General features: G+C 43.6%; 1 protein-coding gene across 1 annotated transcript in view; it reads right to left on the bottom strand.

Annotated features, from left to right (window-relative positions):
• Positions 1 to 7,366: 7,366 nt before the first annotated feature.
• The window catches only part of LOC143281900 (uncharacterized), a 27,991-nt gene continuing 17,857 nt past the window's right edge, over positions 7,367 to 17,500 (bottom strand). The window contains exons 6-12 of the mRNA XM_076587182.1: positions 17,412 to 17,498; positions 16,475 to 16,642; positions 15,604 to 15,637; positions 14,832 to 14,902; positions 13,210 to 13,240; positions 11,774 to 11,844; positions 7,367 to 10,280 (exon numbers count right to left, since the gene is read on the bottom strand). Coding sequence (XP_076443297.1) covers positions 10,240 to 10,280; positions 11,774 to 11,844; positions 13,210 to 13,240; positions 14,832 to 14,902; positions 15,604 to 15,637; positions 16,475 to 16,642; positions 17,412 to 17,498 — 503 coding nt within the window. The 3' untranslated portion in view covers positions 7,367 to 10,239. The remainder of the gene's footprint in view (positions 10,281 to 11,773; positions 11,845 to 13,209; positions 13,241 to 14,831; positions 14,903 to 15,603; positions 15,638 to 16,474; positions 16,643 to 17,411; positions 17,499 to 17,500) is intronic.

Raw genomic sequence — 17,500 nt, 5'->3', positions numbered from 1 at the left:
AGGCTAATGTCGGAACGACGAGCTAGCCCTTCAACACCCAGCTTTCCCAAGCCCTGCGGCGATGGAGAAGTGGTAACGGGGACAGGTAAAGGATGCTGCTGGCAGTTCCTAGTCACGACTCTGCACGCAGACGGCTGTGGGGTGATGGTCGTCCGCCGTAGACTGGGGCAGATGCGGCGCCCGTATCCTACCACAGTGTCAGAGCAGCCCTTTTTAGGGACAGCACTGTTCTCCCCACATGGGGAAAGGGAGATAACAGGATCCCGAAACAAAGCCTGCCTCGCCTAGTACCTAGTACGAAACCGCACCTACTTGGACATCCAACACTAGCGGTCGAAAACAACAAAAGAAAAGAACCAGGAGTCATGCCCTGACTCTGGGTGCCTGGAATTTTCGCACCTTTCTAGACAGAGACGACAGACCAGAAAGGCACACAGCGCTCATTGCTAGAATGCTTGATCGCTACCAGGTGGACATAGCAGCCCTGATCGAAACCAGGTTTGCCGGTGAAACCCAGCTGGAGGAAGTTGGAGGGGGCTACACCTTCTACTGCATTGAGAAGCCAGATGGCACCCCAAGAACCTCAGGCGTTGGCTTTGCCATACGAACCAAACTTGCACGGCAGCTTGACAGCCTTCCACGTGGGATAAACGATAGGCTGATGACCCTGCGTCTGAAGCTGTCCGAGGATCGCTTCTCCACAGTCATCAGCTGCTATGCCCCGATGATGACCAACCCTGATGACATCAAAGAAGCTTTCTACGAGGAGCTCAGCAGCACCGTTTCAGCGGTAGACAGAAAGGACAGGCTGATCATCCTTGGGGAATTCAATGCCCGCGTCGGCGTGGCGTGCAACTCCAACGGACTGCTTTTGCTCTCGCTCTGCGTGCAGCATGGACTGACCGTCACCAGCACCCTCCTCCAACAAGCGGACAAGTACAAGAACACATGGATGCACTCCCGCTCCAAGCAATGGCACATGCTGGACTATGTGATTTTCCGGCAGAGGGACAGAGGTGATGTTTCCGTTACACGCTGCATGAGAGGAGCAGTCTGTTGGTCGGACCATCGCCTGGTACGCAGCAAGATGAACATCAGACTTACACGCAAGCTCCAACCAGCCAGGCAGAAACCCCCCCTAGGAAGCTGAACATCCACCGCCTCACTATCACCAAGGACGTGCTGCAGCAGCAAATCCAAGCAGCTCTCCAAGAAATTCCTGCATCGACTGATGTAGAAGAGGTATGGAGCACCTTTAGAGATGCTGTGTACACAGCAGCAGCTGACACACTCGGTTTTGTACAGAGGAGCCATAAAGACTGGTTTGATGAGAACGAATCTGGAATCTCCAAGCCCATGAACACACTGCATATACGGCATCAGGATCACATTTCCGATAAAGACTGCCAGAGGAAGAAGAACCAGTTCTTGCAAACAAGCGACTCGTACAGAAGAGGCTGTGTGAGATGAAGAACACCTGGTGGGAGAGAAAGTCCGAGGAGCTTCAGTCCGCTACTGATGCTCACGACATGAAGACCTTCCATGATGGTCCTCGAGCTGTGTATGGGCCGAGAGTCACAGGATCAACCCCTGTCCGAGCCTTGGACCAGACCACCCTCCTGACAGACAAGAAAGACATCCTTGCCTGCTGGGCAGAGCACTTCAACACCCTCCTCAACAGGGACTCGTCCGTATCTGACGAGGTAATTGCAGCCCTCCCACAGCTACCAGTCAATGGCTCGCTAGCTGCCCCTTCCACCAAGGCTGAGACCAGGAAGGCCCTGAAGCTGACAACGTCAGAACAGCACCAGGAGCGGATGTAATCCAGGATAACATCTACAAGTATGGAGGCGAGGTGCTGACAGACAAGCTGACCGCCCAGTTCCAGTCTATCTGGGAGAGAGGGGAGGCCCCCAAGGATTTCAAAGATGCTTCAATTGTCCACATTTACAAACGAAAGGGAGACAAAACATCCTGCGATAACCACTGTGGAATCTCTCTCCTCTGCATCGCCGGCAAGATCTTCGCCCGCATAGTACTGAACACACTGGTTGACCATGTCTCCAGCATAGTCATCCCTGAAGCACAGTGCGGCTCCCGCTCAGGCAGGGGAACATGCGACATGGTGTTTGCCGTACGCCAGATACAAGAGAAGTGCCGTGAGCAGAACAAGGAGCTCCACATGGTCTTTGTAGACCTGACTAAGGCCTTCGACACGGTGAACCGTCGTGGTCTGTGGAAGATCCTCCTAAAGTTCGGCTGCCCAGAGAGCCTAATCCATCTGATTGCATCATTCCATGATGGTATGCAGGCGAGAGTACAGGGAAATACTGACATGCCGGACCCGTTCCCTGTGATAAATGGAGTGAAGTAGGGCTGCGTCCTGGCACCCACACTGATCTCCATTCTCTTCTCTGCCATGCTGATTGACGCCTTCCAAGACTGTGACCGGGGCATCTACATTCAGTTTCGCACAGATGGCAAACTTTTCAACTTGCGGCGACTCCACGCCAGGTCCAGGGTGTTTGAGGCACTGTTGAGAGAGTTCCTCTTCGCTGATGACTGCGTGCTTGCTGCACACACCCATGAGGACATGCAGTTCATTATGGACAGGTTCTCAACCTCCTGCAGGCGCTTTGGACTCACCATCAGCCTCAGCAAGACCGAGTTCATGTACCAACGAGCTAGCTCACAGAATGCCAATGCTTCACCCCCACCTGCAATCAAGATCGATGACACAGAGATCAAGTCAGTCGACAAGTTTTGCTACCTGGGCAGCACCCTATGCAGCAACGGAGCCCTTGATGCAGAAGTGACACTGCGCATCGCCAAGGCCAGCTCCGCCTTTGGCAGACTCAACAACAGGCTGTGGAACAACAAAGGCAGGCTCAGCACCAAAATCAAAGCCTACTGAGCTGTTGTGCTGACCACCTTGTTGTACTGCTGTGAAACATGGACGACGTATCGCCGTCACATTCAACAACTTGAGCAGTTTCACCAGAGATGCCTACGAAAGATCCTCGGCATAAAGTGGCAAGACAGGGTCTCCAACCTCCAAGTCCTAGAGAGGAGCGGCCTGCCCAGCATCGAAAGCCTGCAGATCCAGTGCCAGCTACGCTGGGCAGGACACATTGCCCGCATGACAGACAGCAGGATCCCGAAGATGCTTTTGTATGGCCAGCTGAAAGAAGGCCATCGCGAACTTGGAAGACCCTGCAAGCGCTCCAAGGACACCTTGAAGACAAACCTCAAAGCCTGTGACATAGACATCGCTTCCTGGGAAACTGATGCCCTTGACCGCTTTCACTGGAGGATGCTGTGCTCTAGTGGCATAAAGACGTTTGAAAACAAGAGAACGCTGGCCATTAAGGAGAAGCGTGAGCGAAGGAAGCAGGGCCCAACTTCTGGAGATGTTTTCCCTTGCAACACCTGTGGGAAGTGCTGTGCATCCAGAATCGGCCTCTTCTCCCATATGAGGACATACACCGACAGATAAGCCTGCCTGCCTACTCATCCGTCGGTCCGACGGGAGACTTTATCATTTAGTTTTTCTTAATCCTTTTTTTTAAAAATTATCTTCTTTTTTTTATCTAATCTTTTGTTTTCATCCTTTTTTTTCTCAAGGCCTGACTAAGCGCGTTGGGTTACACTGCTGGTGAAGCATCTGATTAGCAGATGTGGTTTAGCGTATATGGATTTGTCCGAAAGCAGTGACGCCTCCGAGCAACTGATACTGATACTGAGAAAATCATTGGGGTTGAGCTGCCGAGCCCAGATAAACTGGTCAAGGACAGGTTGAAAGGTAAGGAGTACAAAATCATGGCAGATAAATCTTGAAATTCTAGGAAGTAGATGTCATTTGTGCCTTCATCTATCGCGGTCATGAACACTCCGACGTCATGCTACGATCCAAATTGCACCAGTATTCCAGGGTGGGGTGGAGTGGGGCGGTGGGCATCATACTTCTGTATCCTTCATCCAAATTCTTTTCTTTAATTTCGAGTCTTGTAAGTAGCGCACAAACCAGCCATTGCTAGTAGGTGGTGTTTTTTTTGGTTTTTTGTTGTTGTTGTTGTTGTTGTTGTTTTAACTGTATTTATTTCTTATAACTATAAATGACTCATGACTCTGCCTTTGAAATGCTTTGAGTGCTTGAATGCATCGACGGTATGCTTTGTTTTACTTTCAGATCTGATTATATTCAGCTTGATTTTATTTATTTCATTATTCATTTATCTATTATAGTTTTTCAGCTTGTGTTACTGCTGGCTGTTCCATTAACTCTCTCCATACGAATGGCCAAAGAGACGACGTTAACAGCGTTTCACCCCAATTACCACCATCAAAATATTGCAAGTGGAAGGCTCTCATACTGAAGAGGTGAATGCTGACAAAGAATACCACAATTCTGACGACGGAAGCTAAAGGTTGGGTCATTGAGACACCCACTGGACATCCGAGGGGTCTGTGTAGAGGAGAAGAGAGGACTGGCCGTACTGAGTGAGTTAACGTATCTCTTGTCATTCATTTCACTGTCTTGTGTGTATTTTGTGGATGCGAAAAGGGAGGACGGTACTTTAACTGATATTTGTTGAAATAGTTTCTATAGTTGGGATTAATACTGGTGCTTTGCACAGGGTTTTTTTTCTCTCCAGAGTTTAGCAGTGAGAATATGAATAAACGATTTCATGCAGAATAACTTGTTCAGGTTGACAGCCATGCTTCTATGCTATTGTTTCGTGTAATACTCTTACAATCAATGTACGTGTATTATTGTTTCCACCCAGCCCCAACTTTTGTCTCTCTTCTTCAACCCCCATCTCTCTCTCTCTCTCTCTCTCTCTCTCTCTCTCTCTCTCTCTCTCTCGCTGTCTGTCTGTCTGTCACACAGAGAGAGAGAATATTCACTAAAATCATCATTGTTGTGTCTAATCGTTATTGTTGTTATTGTTGCCACAAGGACAGGTCAGAAGACAAGGCAGTGCCTTAAAATCTTTATCCTTGAGTAATAAAGTTGTTGAATCTTGAATCTTGAATCTCTCCCTCCCCCCCCCCCCCCCCCACACCCTTCTCTTTCTCCACAGTATTCAGATTATAGTACAAGAAGGAGAAGAAATCTTATTCACCTGTTCGCTTTTAATACTGTTCCTGTCATCATCAACTTTGCAATAACCAGTTTTATATATTGTTGTTGTTGTCGCTGTTTGTGCCGTTATTTTGCATAGTTGTTAATTAAGACTGCTCTCACTTTTGGTCTATTATTTATGTGTTTATTTATCTATTTATTTATCTGTTTGTTTTATCTTTATCATCATTATTATTATTGTTATTATTATTATTATTATTATTATCATCATCATCATCATCATCATTATTATTATCATTGTTGTTGTTATTATTACTATTATTATTATTGTTGTTGTTGTTGTTGTTGTTGTTGATGATGATGATGATGTTGTTGTTTTCCTGATTTTCTGAAGACTAGCACAGACAGAAATGTCAGGAATGAGAGCACTTGCACTCCTCTCTCTCTCTCTCTGTGTGTGTGTGTGTGTGTGTGTGTGTGTGTGTGTGTGTGTGTGTTTGTTTGTTGTTGTTGTTGTTTTTTTGTTTTTTTGATTAGGAATGTGCGCGTGCGTGCGTGCGTGTATGCGCGCACGCGCGCCTGCGCGCGCGCGCGTGTGTGTGTGTGTGTGTGCGCGTGTGGAGCATCCGTACCATGAATAGTATATGTTTTCATCATGATTGAGTAACATCTGAAAAGAATCCTGTTAACGAAAGGACGAGCTGCATGGAATCATGAAGTGAAATCAATCACCAGAGCTCCTGGTTTGTCTCATTGTATTCACTCATTTCTTTTACTGTGGTATATTGACTGCTATAGCTGCTGCCGTTATCGCTGTGATGGTGCATAAACTAGGTTTTAGTTTTGTTCTTCTTCTTCTTGATATTTTTATCATTGCCTTCATCGACATCCATCTACCTGAAGATCTAGTCATCAGCCCCATCCACATGTAATATGCAGCTTCTGTTCAAACGTGTGTGTGTTTGTGTGTGTGTGTGTGTGTGTGTGTGTGTGAGAGAGAGAGAGAGAGAGAGAGAGAGAGAGGGAGAGAGAGTTTGTGTGTGTGTGTGTGTGCGCGCGCGCGCGTGTGTGTGTGTGTGTGCGTGCGTGCATGTGTGTGTGCGTGCGTGCATGTGTGTGTGTGTGTGTGTGTGCAGTGCGTGCATGTGTGAGTATGCACAAGTTTTTATATTGATATGCACTTGTATGTATCCTAATTTCTACTATATCTGTGTGTTTGTGTATGATTTTCGATTTATGTTCGTATCTTGTTATGTACTATCCCCCCCACTCCCCCCCCCCCCCCCAATATTCCTTGTGACCCCGGTACACTTGGTAACAAAGACATATTCTGTTCAATTCTATTCTATTCTATCTCCTGGAGGATTAGAATAACATGGAAGGGCGCACGAGGTCTGTGGTGCTTTTGCCATTGTGTTTTGTAGTCAATCCATGCGGAAGATATCTATGCATGCATAGTGTGTGTGTGTGTGTGCGTGTGTGTGTGTGTGTGTGTGTGCGTGCATGTGTATGTTTGTGCGTGTGTGTGTGGGTGTGTGGGGGTGTGTGGGGGTGAGAGCATGCGTAACCCGCCATTGTCTTATGTGGTTTTCAGATGTGCAGTGGCTGATAATTGATTGAATACCCCTTGCGTATACTAGTCGTCTTTAAGTCTTGTAATACCTCCCCCCCACCCCCCACCCTCCACCCCCCATTCCCCGAAATAGGTCAAAGGGTTAAATATTCTTAATCTTCCAATGTATGTATGTGTGTATGTATTTGTATTTCTTTTTATCACAACAGATTTCTCTGTGTGAAATTCGGGCTGCTCTCCCCTGGGAGAGCGCGTCGCTACACTACAGCGCCACCCGTTTTTTTTTTGTTTTGTTTTTTTTTCCTGCGTGCAGTTTTATTTGTTTTTTCCTATCGAAGTGGATATTTCTAAAGAATTTTGCCAGGAACAACGCTTTTGTTGCCGTGGGTTCTTTTACGTGCGCTAAGTGCATGCTGCACACGGGACCTCGGTTTATCGTCTCATCCGAATGACTAGCGTCCAGACCACCACTCCAGGTCTAGTGGAGGGGAAGAAAATATCGGCGGCTGAGCCGTGATTCGAACCAGCACGCTCAGATTCTCTCGCTTCCTAGGCGGACGCGTTACCTCTAGGCCATCACTCCACTTATGTATGTTTAATTATCAGACCGTTACTAAATAGCCCACTTATGAAACATTGCAAAGAAATCACCATGTGTATGTGAACTTGTCAGTCGTACACAATATGATCCAAGTCAAATCAAGACAAGAAAGGTTTAATGCAGAACAATCCCGCAGGTGTACATGGTTATAAGGAAAACTCTGTACAGTACACACTATTGCAACTCTGAACACACAGGTTATAAGGAAAACTCTATACAGTACACACTATTACAACTCTCAACACACAGGTTATAAGGAAAACTCTGTACAGTACACACTATTACAACTCTGAACACACAGGTTATAAGGAAAACTGTACAGTACACACTATTATAACTCTGAACACACAGGTTATAAGGAAAACTCTGTACAGTACACACTATTACAACTCTGAACACACAGGCTATAAGGAAAACTCTGCACAGTACACACTATTACAACTCTGAACACACAGGTTATAAGGAAAACTGTACAATAGACACTATTACAACTCTGAACACACAGGTTATAAGGAAAGCTCTGTACAGTACACACTATTACAACTCTGAACACACAGGTTATAAGGAAAACTCTGTACAGTACACACTATTACAACTCTGAACACACAGGTTATAAGGAAAACTCTGTACAGTACACACTATTACAACTCTGAACACACAGGTTATAAGGAAAACTCTGTACAGTACACACTATTACAACTCTGAACACACAGGTTATAAGGAAAACTCTGTACAGTACACACTATTACAACTCTGAACACACAGGTTATAAGGAAAACTGTACTGCAGACACTATTACAACTCTCAACACCCATGTTATAAGGAAAACTCTGTACAGTAGATAAGAACTCTGAACCTCTTAACACACAGGAGTGGACAATAACCAACAACAGTGTCACACCTACACTTATTCTGAGGACGTAAAAAGCAACAGTAATTATGTGAACATCAATGGACCATGCTTGCTGACAACAATAGTAGATGTCTAAAAATACAACACTTTTGATGTTATTGTCTGTATAAATCTGACATATTTCAGTGATAAAAAAAAGGAAGGGGTTTGTATGCCAAGCAGTTCAAACATTTAATCATGGCGTTTCATCACCCCTGAAAAGATATCTTTGTGAAAAAACATACAAATACAAACGCAGCATTTAAGAAAAAAATATTCTTGAGGAAAGTATTTCCTATTAAACACAGATTTTTTTTCAGTTGCCGACTTTACCTCAAACTGGTTAAACTTCATCCAGAATATTTTAATCGACAATGTTGATGGTTATGTGTGGTTTCCTAGAAATTTTAAAGCAAAGAATACCTTTGCCGAAATGGCACCGAAGTATGACAGAGAACAAACGAACGAATGTTCGTTCAGATAAGGCCAGAGCCCCTTACTGAAGGGGGATTCATTGATAAATGATAATGAGAAAATTACATGACACAGTAAATAGACAATTCAGATCAACCAAAAAGAGTTAACACAAATATTCAACAACATTCACGAGATAACTGTACGTAATCTCTTCCATGCTTCATGTATATATGGCTAAGTTATACAGAGTACATTCCCTGTCTTAAAGACATAAGTAAACTGAACCTAGAATTAGACGGACCTCTATATTTCGGTTGAATAAGTTTTTTTGTCTAAGGCTACACAAAACAGGGCAACATAACAAACAAGAGGCAAAGTCTTCAAGACGCACTTGTGCTTCACGCTTTATCCTGTAAAGGAATCATTAGGAGGAAAAAAAAAGAAGAGAATTTAAAAATGGTTGAAAAGTTTTCTGTATTAAATATGATGGATAAGCTTGGGAGAAGAAAAACGAAAAGGAAAGAAAAAAATGTAATGTTTAAGATGAGAAAGATCAGTTTAAAGCAAATTAAGTCGCCTAGCATTAATTACAGAGTAATTTCCCTTTTTTTACTATCTGCACCAAAACGTTTGCAAAATAAATAAAACTTCCATGCTTAGCAAAAGAAGTTCCTGTTTGAACCAAAAATGATAATAATGACTGCTCTTGTTGTTGTGTCGAATATCAGATCAAAGTGCCATGTTTAGAGAATGCAAAAAATATAAATATAACAGTAAATGCAGTTTGCATGTAATTAGGCTTCATTTTTTATTTTTTTGTGCCCATCCCAGAGGTGCAATATTGTTTTAAACAAGATGACTGGAAAGAACTGAATTTTTCCTATTTTTATGCCTAATTTGGTGTCAACTGACAACGTATTTGCAGAGAAAATGTCAAAGTTTACCACGGACACACAGACACACACACACAGACACACACAGAGACAACCGAACACCGGGTTAAAACATAGATACAATTATATCAAAAATACAATTATCTTCTTTACCCAGACTGCATAAACGGCATGTATCCATTAGTTCATTTAAAATGCTATACTTGAAACTATGAGAAGCAATATTAGAAATACCAAATCTAAATTTTGTCAGAGCACATTTTATATAATTGTTCAGGGGGGAGGGCGGGGGGGGGGGGGGGGGGGCACATGAGGAGAACGAAAGCCGCAGGATCAAAGGGCCTCTTCGGGAAGATTGAACAGAGGGACTTGCAGTCTTCGAAAGAAACAAATCATGAAATTACGAGTTAGTTAACAAAAAACAACAACAACAACCAAAAAAAAAACAAAAAAAACAAAAAAAAGGGGGGGGGGAGGAAAAAATACGAGGAGTGATCATGGGTAGAAGAGAAGAAACTTGTATTTTATTTTCAGACATCAAATCAATCATTCGGTTAATCAATAAGTGAGTCAGTTAGACAATCATCCATTCGGTTAATCAACCAGTCTACTTCTTTTGCCTCTCGTTCGTCAGATAAACACCCCAAAAAGCAATCAACAGTCAGTCAGTCATTCAGACGATATATCAACCACTCAACCAGTCACTAGGTAAGTCAGTCATCCAGTCAATCAATATGTCGGTCAATCAGCCGATCAACCAATCGATCAATCAACACCTCACCGGGGTGTGAAAGAGGTCTCCATTTGCCGGCCGCGACCTGAAACAAACCACCACCCCATCTTAACAGACAGCTCCGAGACACACACGACAACACTCGCCACACATTCACAGCTGCAAAAGAAACAAACACACACACACACTTAACACTCTGTCTTCCTTGTCCAGTGCAACTGGGAGGGAGGACCTATTAGGGTGGAAGGGGGGGTGGGGGGTGGGGGGTCGGTGTGTGGGGGAGTGGGGGTTGAGGGCGGTGGGGGGGGGGGGGGCGGAGTATTTGGCTACCTTGGTTACCTCCACTGACTGAGAACACTGCTGAACTCTCGCTGTTTGACATCAGCATCGCAATCACCGTCACTGCTTACAGTGGGCCAATGGAAAACTGACATTGCCAGTTCAGTCTAAAAGGAATTTAAGTGGGTCGATAGAGCCAAACACACACACACGCGCGCGCGCGCGCGCGCGCGAGCACAAACACACACACTAACAATCAAATAATAATCAGTATCGGTGTAATCTCAGAATGTCCATGTGCATTGAAGCTACTGTTGCTATCACCTCTCTTTTAACCAAGCATCGACTAAAACAATAACGAGACTGAAGATCAATGACAATTATAACTATTTTCGTCATAATCAACATCACCATCATCATCGTCATCATCACCATTTTGTACAACTGCAACCTTCTTTTTTATTTTTTTTCTCCTAGTAATGCTAACCCTTACAAACATACATAATAAATATTCACAACCACCACCATTGCCACAGTTTTATCTGCTTTGGCATAATCATCATCTATAACTAGTATTACTCTTGATACCATAATTTTTGTGGGGGGTTTAAAAAAATTTCACACGTCGACCAACACACCCTAAGGAACATCTTCATCACTGTCGTCAGTGTTATTGTTATCATTGTCATTGTCATTATCGTCCTTGATGTCGTTTTCTTCGTCAGTCCGTCTTTCTTTGTATTTTCATCTTCCTTATTCTTTCAGTCATTGTATTATCTTTTTAATTTCTTTTTAATTAAAAAAAATTATAATTATTATTATCCTTTTTTTTTCCCTTTTTAAAAAAAATATTAATTTACTTCTTTATTTGTTTGATTATTTTTTCTTCTTCTTTTTTTCTTCTCCCCTCCCCCCTCCACCCTCCCCCTCAAGGCCTGACTAAGCGCGTTGGGTTACGCTGCTGGTCAGGCATCAGCTTGGCAGATGTGGCGTAGCGTATATGGATTTGTCCGAACGCAGTGACGCCTTCTTCAGCTACTGATACTGATACCGTCATGTCCGTGACCTTGGCTTTTTCCTCGCTAAAAAAATCTTTCCATGAAGTATGACATCAGCAAAACCTGTCAAACCCGTCATTCATTCTTTCATTCACCTATTTCTTTTTTTTTTTTTTCTTTTTTTTTTTTTCTTCCCAAGGTTAGTTTCTTTCTTCCTGTCACTCTCCCTTCCTTTCTGTCTGCCTACCCTCCTTCCTTCCTTCCTTCCTTCCTTCCGTGTCACGAAGACAGAACCACCTACCTGTTTGCTGTGGGGCAGGGGCACCAAGAACCGCAATCTCTGTGTAGCCGGATGACGTCAGCTCTGCACTCCTGCAAAACGTCACGTGGTAAAGTCGCACGTGTCGTGTCTGAACGCTAGACAAGACATGCATCTGGCAGTGAGCCCCCCCCCCCCCACCCCACCCCCCCCCCCCCCCATCCCACAAGATAAATAAATCCAAAACTAGATCTACGTCACACAGGGAACAGGGAAAACAACCAAAAAACACACAACAAAAAACAAAACAAAACAAAAAAACCAACCGTCAGTCGTCCAAATAAATCACTCATTTGATTGGTCATTCAATAAGTCCGTCAATCTTAGAAGCTAAAGATAGTATTGAGCATATTTTCTGGCAATGCGATTGCTCTAAACATTTTTTCGGGGGTAAATTTAGAAGATTTACTCCAAACAAAATGTACAATGTGTGCAAATTTGAAGTTTGACGAGCATATAATACTTTTTGGTTTCCATATGGATATAGGTACAGACCAAGTTCTGGATTTGATAATCCTCCTGGGGAAGATGTATATATATATATATATATATATATATATATATATATATATATATACGATATATGTAAATGAAATAAATGCCTATCAGATATCCACTCATTTCAAAATTATATCACCTCAAGATACAAAATAGAAGAATAAAAAGCAATGGTCACATGTAAAATACACAGTTTCAAGACAAAATGGCTACCATATTTACCTTTGCTTGAAACAATATATGAGACGCTTATTAACAGTTAAGATACTCAAACATATAAATCTCCATGATGCTTGTTTCAAATGTTTTGTTGTTGGGTGAAGAAATTAAGCATTGTGTAATCTTATATGGAAATGATTTACTTCGGGTGTAATGGTATGTTTTGCTTTTTTGTTTGGTTGGTTGGTTTTTTGGGTTTTTGTTTTTTTGTTTTTTTTGTTTTTGTTTTGTTGTTGTTGTTGGTGGTGGTGGTGGTGTTTTTGTTTTGTTTTTGTTTATTTTTTGTTATTGTTGTTGTTGGTGGTGGTGTTTTTGTTTTGTTTTTGTTTATTTTTTGTTGTTGTTGTTGGTGGTTTTTCTTTTAGGATATATTCAAATGACTTATATACTTGAGTTGCAGTACCTATTTTCACTATTACGTACGTCGTCATGCCTTTCTGCACCTTATGTTTCATTTATCATGTACTCTTTCTTATCCTATTTATGTATTTGGTTTATGTATTTAAGTACTTATGTTAAATATATATATATATACATATATATATATATATATATATATATATATATATATATATATATATATATATATATATATATATATGTGTGTGTGTGTGTAATCAAAATTGAAAATTTAAAAAAAAAAGTATTTTTTTTTTTTAAGTCAGTCAATCAGTCAGCCAATCAACTGGTCAACACCTCACCTGGCTGGCAAAGGGGGCAGCCTCCTTGGTGCTAAAAACAGACAGACATTGAATCTTGACCAAGACAGTTGAGCGATAGATGACGTCAGTCGCCACACATTCACAACCGCATCAGAAAAACAAACACACAAACAAAACCTATATTATCACTGTGCATTCATTGTCCGAAAGCAATGTTGGTGGACGGAGGGGGGTTTGAGTGGGGATAGGAGGGTGGGGGGGAGGGGTGGGGTGGGGGAAGGGTCCTGGGGGTGGTGGTGGTGGTGGTGGGGGGGGGGGGGGGTTAGTATTTGGCTACCTCCACTAACTGAGAACAAATTGCTGAACTTTTACTGTTGACATCAACATCACAGACGGTTTCACTGCTCACAGGTAGGCCCAGTGAAAATGCGGCGCTGGATTAAAGTGGGTTGATAAAACCACACACACGCGCACTCGCGCGCGCGCGGGGGTGCATGCACGTGCTACCAATCACATGATGATCAATATCAGTGTAATCTCACAAGGTTTGTGTGCATTGCTCTTAAAACCAAGCAATGACAAAAAGAGCAAGGCTGAACAATAACGGCAATCATAATTAGTTTCGTCGTAATCACCATCATCATCATCATCATCATTGTCATCATCATCATTTTGTACAACCGCAAGCTTTATTTTTCTTCTTGTAGTGCTAACCCTAGCAAACATACATAACAAATATTCTTCTTTAAAAAAAAAAAGAAGAAGAAAAAATTCACAACCACCATCAACACCACTGCTTCTTCGATGTCGTCATCATCGTCGCCTACTATTAGTATTACTGCTAATATCACAGTAATTATCATTGTCACATATTTTCTGATCAGGCACACGTCGACCAGCACACACTGAGGCACACCTTAATCATTGGCGTCACTGGTATCGCTACCATCGTCATTGGCGTTATCGTCCTCGTCGTCATTCTAATTTTCTTGATCAGTCTTTTTCTTTTGTTGTCTTTTATCTTTCTTATTCTTTCGTTCATTCCTTCATTCACCCATCCTTTCTGCTTTTGTTATTCGTATTTCTCTTCTTTTTTTTTTTTTTTTTTTGTCACGACAGATTTCTCTGTGTGAAATTCGGGCTGTTCTCTCCAGGGAGAGCGCGTCGCTACACTACAGCGCCACCCGTTGTTTTTGTTTGTTTGTTTTTTGTTTTTTTTTTTTGGTGTTTTTTTTCCTGCGAGCTGTTCTATTTGTTTTTCCTATCGAAGTGGATTTTTCTACAGAATTTAGCCAGGGACAACCCTTTTGTTTCCGTGGGTTCTTTTACGTGTGCTAAGTGCATATTGCAACACGGGACCTCGGTTTATCGTCTCATCCGAATGACTAGCGTCCAGACCACCACTCAAGGTCTGGTGGAGGGGGAGAAAATAGTGGCGGCTGAGCCGTGATTCGAACCAGCGCGCTCAGATTCTCTCGCTTCTTAGGCGGACGCGTTACCTGTAGACCATCACTCCACATTTGGCTTCTTTGTTGCCTGTAGTCTGCCTTTCTTTCTCCGCTTTCTTTCTTGTTGTCTGTCTTTCTTTCTTTCTTTCCTGCCTTTTCCCCCCTTTCTTTCTTTCTTTCTTTCTTTCTGTCCACGAAGACAAAACCTCATACCTTCAAACTGCGGGGCAGAATCACGACGAACGACAGGCACTAAATAGCCGGAGGAATCCACTTCTGTTCCCCTGAAAAAAACATCACAAGGCAAAGTCTCACGTGTCTGGTCGAGGCTTCTCAAGGCATGCATCTGGTGGTGAACCCCGTTTCGCAAGCTGGAGGAACGCCCCAGTAGATCTATGCCACATGGGGAACATTAACACAATATTTCGAAAACAGCTTCATACACTGTTTCACAGCTTAGCTAATGGTTCGCTTACAATTGGCGGTGTGCGACCAAGCGAGAGAGAAAGACAGAGAGACAGACAGACAGAGACAGAGAAGGATAGACAGAGAAACAGAGACACAGACAGACGGAGCGAGAAAGAAACATAGAAACAGAGACACGGAGAGAGAGAGAGAGAGAGAGAGAGAGAGAGAGAGAGATTAGCACTTAGAATCTTTATTTTCCAACGGTGAAGATATTAGCACTTTGGCCGAGTTACACGTCTGCCGTTGTTCTAAAAGACACACAAACATGTACGCATATAAATGTAGTTATACTGAATACTTAATACATGTATAATGTACGAGTATAACACAGCGTCAAACTGAGACACAACATCGCTCACAGAGAGGGACAGAGAGAGAGAGAGAGAACGATAGAGTCAGAGGGACAGACAGAGACAGAGACAGACAGAGAGGCAGACAGAAACGGAGACAGAGAGACAGAGACAGAGAGAGAGGGAGTCGAGATACAGTTATGGGAAAAAGCGGGAAAAAATCTTACCGTCTGCTGCCGGCAGCTTCTGCGCCAGGTGACCCTGAAATCATCACATCATCCAATACACATGGCGAAGAATAGACAATCGCTGGTTCATAATGCTGTAGTTAATCTCGTTTTGATCGTCACTGAAGGTGAAGTTGTCATCATCACCACCACCACCACCACCATCATCAGATCGCCATTATCATCATCATCATATCGTCGTCGTCATCATCATCATCATAGTACACACCACCATCATCATCATCACCATCACCACTACCATCATGATCGTCACCGGAGCTGTCGTCACCACACTTGTCGTGATCATTATCGTTCATCATCATCATAACCATCACCACCATAGTCATCATCATCGTCACCAACATCACCATCACCATTACCACCACCACCACCATTATCATCATCATCACCATCATCGTCATCATTATCATCACCATCGTGATACACAGCACCACTACCATCACCATTACCACTACCATCATTATCATCATCACCATCATCATCGTCATCATCATCATCATCACCATCAAAATACACTCCACCACTACCATTACCACTATTATCATCATCATCATCACCGTCATCATCATCATCATCATCGGTCATGTCAGTTTTACAGCTGTCATTCTCATCGTCACTGTGCAATGTCAGGTCATTTTATGACAGAAGCGATAATGATAATAATGACGATGACGATGACGGCCACATGGCAAAGAAGACATGACGGTTTCAACGAGGATGGCGATGACAGCGCCAGCAATGATGACAACGGAGGCAACGACGACAGCGAACGAACCAACGATGACGGCAAAGATGACGTTATCGATTTCGGACAGAGAAAACGGCGGGGATGCTGGCGGTGGCTACTCACGGGAGCACGGAACGTTCCCGCCTCTCCGCCACACCCAGACGAGGACCGCGACAACCGGAAGCAGGACGACTGCGAGGCCCGCCGCCAGCCCAATGGTCAGACCCGTAAAGAAGGGAGACAACCTGCCCTCGTCCTCGGCAGGACTGTCCTCCTTGGTTGTTGAGTTTCCTGCCGTTCAGAAAAGGCATGCCCAGCCACACAAGTGCTAAGAGAGACAGAGAGACTGACAGAGAGAGAGAGAGAGAGAGAGAGAGAGAGAGTTTGTTTGTGTGTGTGTGTGTGTGTGTGTGTGTGTGTGTGTACAAAGGGAGAGAGAGAGAAAGGCCAGGCAAACAGATAGAGGATGTAAGGGACAGAGAGAGAGAGGGGGGTTTTGCGGGAGGCGAAAAACGAAGAGAGAGAAAGGAGATAAATGGAGACAGACAGACAGACAGACAGACAGACAGACAGAGAGACAGACAGACGGACAGACAGACAGACAGACAGACAGACAGACAGACGGACAGACAGACAGACAGACAGACGGACAGACAGAGAGACAGACAGACGGACGGACAGAGATTGTTTCAAAATTTCAAGATGGTTCATTCACGTATAGGTCAGGGCTCTTTATGAAGGGGTATGTGAACATTATGTCATCCAAACTTCACATGACGACACGTCTACACGTAACATACTGTCAAACACAAATGCAGCTAAAGTGCGCTCAGCTTCAAAACCAGAATAATCAACTTCCTTACGAAGTAGCACACAGACAGAGACAGAAATAGAGAGGGATAGAGAAAGACAGAGACAGATAGACAGACAGAAACAGAGAGAGAAACCCAGGAGAGACAGAGAAACAGGCATAGGCGACGTCAGGCAGACACCAAATATGTTTCTATATAGTTAGGGTTTTCTCTGTCAACGTGAAGAAGAAGAAGAGGAAGAAACATACCCTTGCCAGCCTGTTGGTCCTCTACTTTATCTTCGAGACAGACAGAGACCACAGGGATGATGGCCTCGCAGGACACGTTGAGGTCATCT

This window comes from Babylonia areolata, chromosome 5 (genome assembly GCF_041734735.1).
Source record: "Babylonia areolata isolate BAREFJ2019XMU chromosome 5, ASM4173473v1, whole genome shotgun sequence".
Classification (NCBI taxonomy): domain Eukaryota; kingdom Metazoa; phylum Mollusca; class Gastropoda; order Neogastropoda; family Buccinidae; genus Babylonia; species Babylonia areolata.
This window is presented reverse-complemented; position numbering and strand designations above follow the sequence as displayed.